The sequence below is a fragment of the Pollachius pollachius genome (assembly GCF_949987615.1).
Source record: "Pollachius pollachius genome assembly, chromosome: 12".
NCBI classification, from domain to species: Eukaryota; Metazoa; Chordata; class Actinopteri; order Gadiformes; family Gadidae; genus Pollachius; species Pollachius pollachius.
In genome coordinates this window covers 16,463,714-16,475,573 of record NC_136945.1, presented here as the reverse complement: position 1 = coordinate 16,475,573, position 11,860 = coordinate 16,463,714, and the positions used below count along the sequence as shown (strand labels likewise).

The window sequence follows — 11,860 nt, the reverse complement described above, 5'->3', positions numbered from 1 at the left end:
AAGGTATGAAAAAAAGGTTTGAAAATAATCAGGGCAAAACTCCCTAAAAACACAAACCCACATGTTTGTGCAAGCTCATATGTATGCACAGCATAAACGTGCAAACGGATTAGTAATAAATCTTACACTATATGTTGTATTAGCAGCTCAAAAATAAGGGAAAATGCCTGGGATACATCACCTGTATTACAGAAACTAATTTGGAATCCGCGTCCGAATTGTCCGTGGAGCTCATTGTAGACAATATCACCTGGGTCTGAACCGGCGGCTATCTAATAGGATTAGACTCCAACCAACTGCTAAACATCGCGTGCTTTAGCTGTTTAATTCTTATCTGTGAGAATCCAGATTATGTCTAATAATGTAGATGTTAGAGCCCATAAAGTTGGTACGTCTCTAAGGTAACTGTGGACGCACAGAGACCTCCCTGCGCCTGTCCGCTTTCCCCACGACTGGCAGGCAGAGATTGAGGAAGGCAGGATTATCAGGTTTAAAGACACACTACTCCCACCCACTCGGGCTCGTCCCACACACACTTTCTGATGTACACAAAGACAGGACGAGAGGTTGTGCATAACATCGAAAAATAAAAAATGAATATGTGAATGCACGCCCACCACAAATGCCGTCTCATGAAATTGCTCAAGGCTTTTAATTAAAATTATTTATTTACGTATTATTTAGTATTGATAAACATAAGGGTTATATTGTTTGGTCGTCTTTCTGACTTGTTTTATTCATTAAGTTTACTTTTAACCCTTGAGTGCGTGTAAATATCAGTGTGTGTGTGGGGGGGGGGAGGGGGGGGCACACCACCAGGAACCACAGTCTTTTGATTTTGACAACTATAGGCTACGTTCCCAGATGTGGATATCAATTTGGATATCAATTCCAGACATGGATCCAGTGCACTTTAACCACCTTATTACTATTATGATGTTGTCTTTTGCATCTAGTGGTGAAATATTGCCATAGTAGCAGCCGGGCGAAACGGAAACCGTCTTCAACAACTCAGCGAATATACACGGCAATACAATATGACATTGTTTTTTTAAGCGTTAAGTAGCTATTGTGATACTATTATGTAACATAATATGCATATAACAAGAAAGGACGCTCAATAAAATGTCTAAAATGTCTAAAACATCGAACCCGCCAGGCTCTGCTAAGTTTGAGCATCGTCGCAGGGAGGCGGCGCTGTCCTGCAGCATCCAGCTCAGCCCGGAGGATGGCGATTCATTCCGCCAGGCTATTCGCTTTAACAGTGAATACATTTTCAAACACTGCAGGACTGCTTTGAAGGGCTATTAGTAAAAACCTGACAACCTACGAAATAGCTTCATAGCAATACAACTACCTCGCAATGAATCTCGTAAATATGTTACCTCAAATGAAAGCCAGCCAGCTGCACATGGCTTTGCTTCACTCTGAGGTTTCCTGGAGTTAGTCTGAGGCGGTGAAACTAAAGTGGGAAGTTGAAGACATACGCCGTAACGGATCTTCCACATGCCCTGTTCCGGGGAGGGACTTCCTTTGCGCGGAATCATCATGAGGAACTGCACCGTTATACTGTCTTGAGTCAATCAACCCCCACGGCGATGAATCTCAGTTAGCGCAGTACAATCCACCTCCTTACGATTCAGTTTACTCCAACACTGTGGGGTTATAAACAAGTAGATACACTACACTAAAGGTGGCTGATGATGGTCTATTCCCCACCCCTTTCAAGGCAAAAAGAAAACAATACACAAAAACTCCCCATATATGTTTATTTACAAGACAAGTTTTTCGTTGTATTCATTTTAAAGTAAGGCACTCATGAAAATATTGATTTCAAATTATGATCACGAATCAGAAAGATTCTCATTTAAAAAGGCACCTTGGTAGATTTGAAGTACTGAAGATGTTAGGCAAGACATTGATGTTAGCATAAAAGTTCATAGTTTTCCAAACAATAAGATCATTGATTTTTTTTAACACATTCATGAAAGAAAGAAAAATGCATGAAAGGCATGAGAACTCGATTTTTTTTCGAATTTTGTCTCAATCTTAATTTCAAAATATTCCTTCATAAACATTCAGGAAACACGAATATGACGAACCAGAAGAGAAAATATGCAAACATAAACGAGGATGGAACAAAAAAAATAACATTTTCCCCACACGCCCAAAACTGTCCTTAAAGATGAGAGGTTGTGCTTGATCTGAAAATGAAGCTGATAAAACAGGAAAAACAGTCTGTAAAATGGATAAATATTTAGCGTAGTTCAGATGGAGCCGAGCAACACACTTGAAACAGACAAGGCATTTTAATGTTTTTTTTAGTGTGACAAGACAACTACGTTTCTCTTCAAACCTCCACATCCAATACACCCACCTGTCCAACAGAGAGCATATTCAGGCACAGGTTTTTACACCGTTGGGAGGGCCAACAACGTCCAGATTAGTTATGTGACAGGAGTCAAAAAAGGTCTTGAGATTCCCATTGCATAGCCCATCAAAAAGGATACAATAAAAACGTGATGGTTTTCTCTACTGAAAACGGTTTAGTCAAAAGAGTCAGAGTGTTCTCACAACAATCAATTACTCCATTGAGAGCAAGTGCTGCAAACCAGACTGGCTGGTTTTTTAAACATTTCTCTTGGTCTTTTGCCACAATCCTTTTGTCCATGGAATGTACGGAGAGAGAGAGAGAGAGAGAGAGAGAGAGAGAGAGAGAGAGAGAGAGAGAGAGAGAGAGAGAGAGAGAGAGAGAGAGAGAGAGAGATTTTTTGGTTTTCCGGAGTCTTTTAAAACTGCACCCATCCAGATTGTTGTGTATCTTTACTGGGGCTGTTAAAACAAGAGGAAATATGTCAATGGAGCGAAGAGTATACCAATCATGAATATACCAATGACAAAACCAAACCCCCAAATTGACCACTAGTCCAGTGACTGAGTCCCTTTTCTGCCCACGTTTTCTTTTTACATGTACATCTCCCCGTTTATCCAGTTTTAATTTGACATACATTTATAATATTCTGTTATTTAATTTTATTCTATTTTAAGCACAGAAAATACATGTATGAGTATGTCACACAAACATTTCAATGCCTATCCTGTATGAGTATGTGCAAACGAAAACCGTTAAAATACCTGGAGCCTGCCGGCGCCGATGTGAAGTCTCCCCAGATGTCCGGCGTGGGCTGGGCCGCGGGAGCCCCGGGGCCGAGGTCCAACAGGGAGGCTGGGGTCCGGAGAAAGAACCACAACAACATCCCATGTCAAACACAACCCTGGAGCTGGAGCCGCGGGCGCCATCGCCTCACGACGAGAGACAAGAAATAACACCACCGAAGAAGACAAAAGCGGTAGCTCACGCATCACGGTGTTGGGGGGCGTGGCCGGAGGGCACTGCGGGGACCCGATCTTGGCCCCTCCTGGTGGAGGGGGCAGGAGGCCCCCTGGCATTGCTCGTGATTTGGCCCCGCCCGCCTTCGTTTTGACATTCTGGAAATAGGAAAGGCAAAACATTAGTATTATTTTTTTTATCACAATTGACATTTTGACTATGACCTCTTTTTTTCCTGAGTTAAAAACCTCAGCATGAAGGTCATCATTTAGTTTCTTCTTATTTTTTGCAATATTTCACTATGGTGATGACTTTTAGGGATGGGTAACCAGACCCGGTTATAAACAGGCCCTGGGCTGAATTATTAAAGACCGTAGTATCGATAAGCAACAACGTACCACGGAGGCTAGACAAACATTGCTACTAGGTATATAACTATAGCAACTATAAAATGTCACTCTTCCCCTATTGATACCGATGTGATATAAAACTGCTTAGGCCTAAGTGCTTACCCCGATGCTGATCTTGATGGTCTGTCCGTCTTTGAAGCCAAGGTCCAGTGGGGGGGCAACACTCTGGTTGGCTTCTTGTTTTGCAAGCTCACTCTCCTGTTTTACCCATCTGTACAGGAAACAGAGAGTTGTTGGTGGGCAGCACTCATCGTCATCTTATTGCATAGGATGATCCACTTGGCTTACGTTGGTTGAATGGTTTCCTATAAATGGTCGTAAACACTGGTAGATCATTCCTTCTACAAGTTCAACGGCAAATATTCAGGAACACATTTCCGTTAAATATATGTGGTGTTAAGGTGTACAACACGATTTTAATCGTTCCAAATAAAATGTGTAATCATATGCAGTGATGCCGCTTATTCAGGTACAGAGGTACCAACAGGTCATAAAAGTAGACATGGAAGAGCTGTGTTTCAAGTGCAACTCACTTGAAATGGTCCTGTAAAGCCACATTGAAATCAAAGGAGTCTCCACGGTCAGCAAACCCCAGACCGATGAATGCGTGGCGTCCTATAGTCAGCAACAGGACAGCGATGCAATCATGATGTAAAGAATGTTTTCAATGCAATTTGTGACTCAGGGCCTTCAATATTAGGCATTGGGTTATACATAGAACCAATCCTTTAATACATCCAAGGATACCTATACCGTTTGTTTGGGGTTTTTTTTGTGCACCATGACAAGTTTTCACCACGACGCCATGATTTATAAATATCTTGTAACTGCGCAATATCCTCTTTAGGCTAAGGATCAAGATTACACAGACAGTCACGTCTGAAGTTCATTTAACATAATCATATACCACTACATCTACGCAAAAACCTAACCAACGGTCAATTGATATTGAAATGTCCTACCGTTGTCATCCTGTATCTGCATCACAAAATATCTGCTGGAGTCTGTGACGGCTTCCACAACACATCCTGGGTACTGGTCCATTTGGGCTTGGGCAAAGAGCTCTCCTGTAAACCACAAGTCAAGGCCCATGCATCATTAGAAGATGAACTGAATACCTTTTACTTTTGAATACATTTTGTGCAATAACACAATAGTCCGTTGACCTTGCCGGTAATTTGTAGACTCAACGCATACCTGCAGGTGGCGCTACAAGGTGCAGAATTATAATTTACTCTTTAGAAACAGCGTTTGCGAATCTCCCCATTTCTGCTGAATAAAGGAGATCTACTTCCTACTTTCCTGAAGCAGGAGTTGGAAATTTGCATGCATAAGCACAAACCAGTCAAGACCCGAAATGCAAAAATCTGAAGTGTGAAGAGATGCATTTTCTTGCTTTTTCTAAAATTAAGTTTGGAAATAAGGGGGGGGGGGGCAAAATATGAAAACACTTCAGCATTTACCACAGGATTTTAGAAAACTGTGGTGGAGTTGCACCCTAAATCTTCATGGAGGGTCCAGGAGAAAAGCTTAGGAATTGCAAGAATTGAACCCAACAATCTTGCTAAATACTTTGTTTATAGTTAGCAGACAAATATGCTTGCTTCATTTTGAAGTGGTGACGAGACTATCTCCGGCCACAGTTAAGTATATAACATAAAAATGGTTTAATCCAGATGTAAATACATAACAACCCACTTCATGAAGGAAAGCAGGCTGCAAATAGTGGAAGGTAAATATAGCTACTTCTAAAGCTACTAAAGATCATGTGCCCTAATTATATGTTTTGGCCTGTAGTCAGACATGTTGTGTACTACAAAGATCTTTAACAATAAAGTAGAGTGTTTGTTATAGTAATAAAAAACAGTGTTTGTCCCATGTTTTATATATATATATTTTTTTTTTATGTAAATACATGGACTTATAAAACCTTTTATTAAAACATTCTCTAATAGCAGGTGTATGTGAATGTGACCTACCATTTAAGCACAGACCGTGGCAGAAGGCATGGTGCCGGCTGCAGACATGGTGAATATAATGACACCTTGCATTTAGTGGTCAACTGAGTAAAACCATACCATGGCATGCAGCCTGTGTTTACCTGAGTTTTTGTCTTCCAACTTGATGAACGCCACCTTGCCCTTAGAGATTATTTTCATCCTGCCAGTCCATGCCGGCTCGTCTAGCTTCCAGTCTGCCGCCCTGGTAAACATAACAGTACACTGTGATTGTCATTCACAGAACCGTTGTATTGCTTCCCCGTGGATGACCCAGTCTTTTTTACACCCAGATGATGTAGAGCTTGGGAAATAATAGTTAGTTACACATGCTTAGCAGACTAAAACAGTTATAGTGGCTTGGATGTCAAGAGGGTTGGCTTAGCTCAGGAGGTAGAGCAGTTGCCTTGTAACCGAAAGGTCGCTAATTCGATCCCCAGCTCCTCCTAGCTGATTGTTGATGTGTCCCTGAGCAAGACACTTAACCCTAACTGCTCCTGACGAGCTGGCTGTCGCCTTGCATGGTTGACTCTGCCGTCGGTGTGTCAATGTGTATATTAACCGATGTAAGTCGCTTTGGATAAAATGCGTCTGCTAAATGCCCTAATTGTAAGAGTTTTGAGGTAGTATATGTTGCGTTTTGCAATTTGCATATCTACACCAATAAATTCCCTGGATTGTTTACAACTTTTGGCGGTGTCCCCTGACCAATTTTTAAGTTACTCCTGTTGTAATATTGGATGTTTATCCCCATAGACAAGTCATGACATTCGTTTTAAACAATATTTACCATCTGTAAAAGATGCAATGGAATATTTTGTTGTCCAGATTTCTCCGGTCAACCCATAAAATAACAATGATAATATCTAGAACAGATTGTTCTTGAAAAACACCTACACTATGGATTGTTATTTCAACAAAAAACGTTCGTTTCAAATCCTTTCACATGAACATCAGACGTTCAGTGTATGCACGATTCCTTATGTTGTGAAACCTGGCCAGCAGGTATACAGACAACCCGCTGTTTTGAGGATCAATGTATGCATGTGACCGACCTGAAAGTATCAAACACAATATGGTTTTAGCAGAACAGAAAGTCCGATCATTTCCTCACTTGTGTGTACGTATTCTATTCGGACAGCTAAGCAATGCTAGCCAAATTAGCCAAATGATCGACACTTCTTCGACCCATATCCTTGTCAGCTCAACTAACAGTAGAAGCCCAGTTACTCTCCACAAACTCGACATGCTTACCGATATCCGCGGTTAGAGGCACGGGGCGGAATGCGGTATACGTGCACTTCTGGCTTTACACAGATGACAGATTCATAACCGCTGTCTTCTGCCATTTTGTCAAGTTTTACAAACTAAACTTAGAAAAATTCAATGGACAACCAGCGGCGGCTTGAAATTAGACAGAAGTCAGACAAGTCCAATGAGGGGTTGTGTTTATCTACACAGCGCCTCTGTTGGCGAGGATGGTTCATGCGTCACCATTTTGCACTAGTTGTCCAACCCACTTTTCATCTGATACTGGCCCACAAAATGTTTTCACTTAGGCTTTAGCTACAGTCAGATGAATTATGTGTAACTTGAATTCAGTTTCAAAGCTGTGGTCAAACTTTGCACACTAAATGTACAAAGTACTGAATTGACCTGCATACCCTAGATTGAAATAGATCTAACCCCAACCTTCTTTTTTTTTGCATAATAAATATAAATTCATTAAATTCTGATACTATTAATGGGAACAACACCATCAGATAACCTGAGGCTTCCAAGCTATACATTGCTGCTTGGTGTGTTGAATTTCGATTCGTGATGCTTTCTACAGGGCTATAATGTGTGTCTACTACCACTTATGGTAGGCAAATACCAAAAAACTGTATGTACACTAAACCATAACAAACAATTTAACAAAAAATAAGAACAAAAATGCATTGCTTCTTGTTCACCGTCTTTATTAAAGGGTAATTGTGAATTTAAGACATTTTTCAGGTTTCAAAAGGACAAGCAAATTAAAACAATGTTATAGCTGAATTTAACTACTGGGTATGATTTTAAAAAAAACTTTCCAAAATGAATGCCAATGGTTGAGCATAAGAGCTTAAAGAGCAGGTGTCTCAACCTCATTTTTTGATCTGAAAATGATACAACCAACACTTGCATCTTCTTACAAAACCCACATTGTTCTGACCATATCATCACCATGCCATACTAGTAAGTGGTAGATCGCTTGTGTGCAGTATGAATCATAGTCTGGACCTCTTTTCTATTGTCATGATCCTGTATGCTTGTCAGGAGACTCCAGTGGGGTCCCAAACCCAAGGTTGGGAAACACTTTGTTAGAGCATATAGAGCAAGCCAACTTTGTCAATACTTTAAATTGAGAATCCTTTCATCTTGGGCCTTACATACAAACAAAACAAATTCTATCCAATTTTGGCTAACTTATTAAGACACGTTTCATTGTATGTTAAACTATTTCAGAGCTAGACAGGTTGACAGTTTTACATGAGGCAAAATACATACATTTTAATCTGTATCGTAAAACACCCTCTAGCAAAGAAAGACATTTTGAATATGCCATTGAACGGGGAAATTCATATGAATGGTACAATTATGGTAGCAAATTTTTTAGACTATGGGCAGACTTTGTGGCTAGACTCAAAAATGTGAGTTAATTCCTCCAGAATTGCTTAGGTTTTAGATCAGCCAAAGAGTTTGTAGAATACTTTCTCCCCAAAAAAAATGTTCCTCTCCTGTTACAAGTCCAACCATGCATCATTATTTAAAAAAAGGCCCCAGGAAGTGATGCTGAAAAACCAGGCATGGTGTTGTTGCTTTGTAAAACAATTAATACAAATATGTGGAAGGAAATGATCTGAAGAATATCTTACTAAAACCTATGAATATATTCAGAAATCAGCCATGATCCCGTAAATAGTGTCATGCTTTAGTGTATCGTTTATCTATTTTTGGTGTATTTTTAATTTGTATTTGGTCATTTCTCAGCTATAGATTAGACACTAACACATAGTGTTTACATCTTTAATTTCTTCAATCTTACTACTAAAGAATAAGATGATTTTTCTAGGCTGTGTCACTACACTTGACCTAAATAAACATAGGACATTTCAAATTCATAAAAGGGATAGTTTCAATGTAGATTTATATTTGTTGAAATACCTTCTCAAATGTTTCAAAATTCTTATGAGAAAGCAGATTGAAATGTTATTTTTCTTTCTTTGACATAAACAATGTTCTTGAACATAATATTTAAAAGAAAAATGGAGACCAAAAAAATACAACTGAAATGGCCAATAAAAACTAACTAATAAATAATAAAAAAAAACAAATGTAAAAAGGTATGCAGGCAATCGGGAAAATAATTATTGCTTAACAAACCAAGACTTACTCCTATTTTATAACTCACTTATACAATCTTTGGCCAAAGACTACTTTTCCACCAGGTACCGCTTTACTGGCATTCGTTTGTGAAATCTGCTGGTTGTCCATAGGGATTTCTTGACACTTTATAAAAACAAATCTGAACTAGGACTCTCTTTTCATAACTTTCCAATTAACTATCCAGTCGCTTTTAAATGAAAACCAAGGCAAAGGGCCAGAAATGGCAAGTTGGTCCCTGGTAGATATGTCACAAACCTCCAGCAGATTATTTTTCTTTCCTTATCCTCTCTTGGCCAATACAAACCTGTTGTCCTGGCTCATAGCCAGCCCACGAGAGTGGCACGTCCTTGGCCAGCTCAATAGTTACATCATGGGGAATATCACAGTGTGTGGGGACCTGAGGAATTATTCTTATCCCAGCATAGAACCGCAGGGGCTTCTGATTGCAGGAAAATCTATACCAGCCCCTTTCACAGTTCCACACGGGGGAAAGACAAGGCAAAAGGCAAGGTGCATGGCAGTCAACAGAGTGTAGAGGGGCGGAACGGTTCATATTTTGGTCTCATCTTCATGTGTTCATCCATCAATGTGTAATCCATCCCACCACTCCCTGTGTCATACACAATGCCGCCCACACACCTGGTTCGATATCCACTCTAGATGGCCATTCAGGGGGAGGAAAATGGCGGGTTTCATAGGATAGGCAGCCTGTTCTTATTTATCTGCAGAAGCGAAAGCCGGAAGTACCGTCCGGCCCGGAGGGTTGACGGATCACATGAGCGTTTGGACAGACTGGTTCTGATGGTGGCTGCTGACTACTAACTCGAGCATGCCTTAAATGGATTGAGAGAAAGGTATTGTTAGCGCCTAGATAGTCTCCTATTGATTCATTTCTATTCATATTCTAGAATGATGGATTTAAGTGACTTTGGGATACAGGTGGGTTTCTCTCACCTGTCTTGAGATGGTTTGTCCTGGGGGGCGTCGTCAGAGCTTGCACTCCCCAGAATCCTCCTCCTGGCCTCTGCATACTCAGCTTCTCGCTGGGCGAGAGACTTCATCTGCTGTGATGGTCGAGAGGATGAAGGATTTCCCATCGTGCCGTTGTTTGAAGGACGCTTGAGAATGCGGATTTGTGGTGGAGGTGCTGCAGGTAGCGAGTCGTCCTGGATTACAACACCAGTACGCACGACTGAGCTTCCTGAACTCAAGCTGGATTTCCTAATCAAAGAAAGGAAAAATATGTTATCAACTGACGATGTGACTGAAAAATTCACATCGACCACTTTTGATTTTGTTTAATACTTATTTTATTTACTTACTTTGCTTCTCGACTTATTTTCAGCTTTGCCTCGAGTCTTCTCTCTATTTCCTGAAAAGATAAACAAAGAATATAAGAACTGAAAGGCTCCATTCCATATGATCATAATTTGCAAGATCGATATTCTTTCGCATAAATTCTGTGAGATTAATTCATAAGACAAAAATGAATAAAGATGAATGTGTTCCGTTTGTAAATCAAAACGCCCTGCAAATTGAATATCCACAACAATAAGAACACCATATGATAAAAGCCTTATATGGCTGCCGACAAGGTGAGTAAGATTTTGATGATTATTATTAATTACCTATGCAGGCCATTAAAAAAAAATTGAATTTCGTCCGATATCAAGGCTGTGCGATTCAGTGTGGACGCGGCCTGCAGAGCCGCAGACAAGATAGATCCAGGCTCACCGCTGTTCTCAAAACAACATACTTTTGGAAAATCGAGGCTCCGACTCTCCGACCTACTAGTAGAGGAAGCTACGCAATGATCGGACCTGTGTCGATTAATGTAAGACTACTATCTCGAAAAGACCAAAGTCTTCCATACCCCGCTGTCCGCCGCTTCTTCCCAGCTATCTGCAATCTCTTCATCGTCCATGTTTATAGATCCCGACAGCTCCGTCTTCTTTAGTTTATGCGGGATCGTATCCAGGCTGATGTGGCCACAAAATCTAAAGCCAATTTGCTGTATTTTAACTAATTTTGATTCATTTTTTAAGTTGTAATTGATATTGTAAGCGTATTCCAAAATGTTCTGTGTGTGTTATTGTCTTGCTACCAATCAGGGAATCCTCAATTCTTCCTCTGTAAGTTAGAAAAAGCCCTTATAGGTAACATCGCAATAAGTGGACTTGGGCACTCCTAGTGGTAGTTCTAAGAACAACACTGTCGCATATTCTGTCCCAAATAGATACCGACCTATTTATTCATAAGGTCGGCCAGAAGGTGATCGATCCATGGATCTATATAACACAAATAAAATATATTTTTTAAAAAATGATGGGCATCATTGGGGGCACAAGTGTTGGTTACACATTAAGTATGGCTGCGTTCGATCTAGTCAAGTAAATATACATTGACCAGGCTTGTGCTGCGACCGAAATAAATAAATAAAAACCTAAGGTTAAAATGACAGAAAAATAAAGCAAGTGCCGGTCATCCTGGAAACTGAGCCCGCCGTTCTATCCGCGCGTTCCATATCCCATGAAGCTGCTGTGATGTTCTGGCTTTTGAAAAATATTTGACATTCTTAAGCAATTTTGAAAGAATAATAATACAAATAATTTAATCCAAAGTTGTCAATATACTAAAAGGCATCTCATATCTCCGAATCCCCCCCCCCTTGGGGCCGTCGACCCTGCTGTGGCGACCTTTGCAAAGGGACC

The 11,860-nt window shown here is 40.4% G+C and overlaps 2 protein-coding genes across 2 annotated transcripts; both read right to left on the bottom strand.

Annotated features, from left to right (window-relative positions):
• Window positions 1-1,750: 1,750 nt before the first annotated feature.
• Window positions 1,751-7,160, bottom strand: necap2 (NECAP endocytosis associated 2). The gene is made up of 8 exons (XM_079747831.1): window positions 6,993-7,160; window positions 5,843-5,943; window positions 4,704-4,808; window positions 4,275-4,356; window positions 3,844-3,952; window positions 3,360-3,489; window positions 3,136-3,226; window positions 1,751-2,832 (listed from the first exon to the last, which is right to left on the bottom strand). The coding sequence occupies exons 1-8, from the start codon at window positions 7,085-7,087 to the stop codon at window positions 2,790-2,792; spliced, it is 756 nt and encodes a 251-aa protein (XP_079603957.1). The 5' UTR covers window positions 7,088-7,160; the 3' UTR covers window positions 1,751-2,789.
• Window positions 7,161-7,702: 542 nt separating this feature from the next.
• On the bottom strand, window positions 7,703-11,260 carry LOC307083503 (SUZ RNA-binding domain-containing-like). The gene is made up of 4 exons (XM_079747412.1): window positions 11,023-11,260; window positions 10,472-10,521; window positions 10,104-10,370; window positions 7,703-9,982 (listed from the first exon to the last, which is right to left on the bottom strand). Exons 1-4 carry the CDS (start codon window positions 11,071-11,073, stop codon window positions 9,868-9,870), a joined length of 483 nt encoding a protein of 160 aa, XP_079603538.1. The 5' UTR covers window positions 11,074-11,260; the 3' UTR covers window positions 7,703-9,867.
• Between the last annotated feature and the right edge of the window lie 600 nt (window positions 11,261-11,860).

Excerpts from the sequence above, each read along its gene's own strand:
- necap2 (XM_079747831.1), bottom strand. The coding sequence starts at position 7,087 with ATGGCAGAAGACAGCGGTTATGAATCTGTCATCTGTGTAAAGCCAGAA. Across the intron at positions 3,953-4,274 it reads GCTTTACAGGACCATTTCAA|ATGGGTAAAACAGGAGAGTG; the intron begins GTGAGTTGCACT and ends TTTCCTGTACAG. Across the intron at positions 3,490-3,843 it reads CCATCAAGATCAGCATCGGG|AATGTCAAAACGAAGGCGGG; the intron begins GTAAGCACTTAG and ends TCCTATTTCCAG.
- LOC307083503 (XM_079747412.1), bottom strand. The coding sequence starts at position 11,073 with ATGGACGATGAAGAGATTGCAGATAGCTGGGAAGAAGCGGCGGACAGC. Across the intron at positions 10,522-11,022 it reads AAGAAGCGGCGGACAGCGGG|GAAATAGAGAGAAGACTCGA; the intron begins GTATGGAAGACT and ends TTATCTTTTCAG. Across the intron at positions 10,371-10,471 it reads AAAATAAGTCGAGAAGCAAA|GAAATCCAGCTTGAGTTCAG; the intron begins GTAAGTAAATAA and ends TTCTTTGATTAG.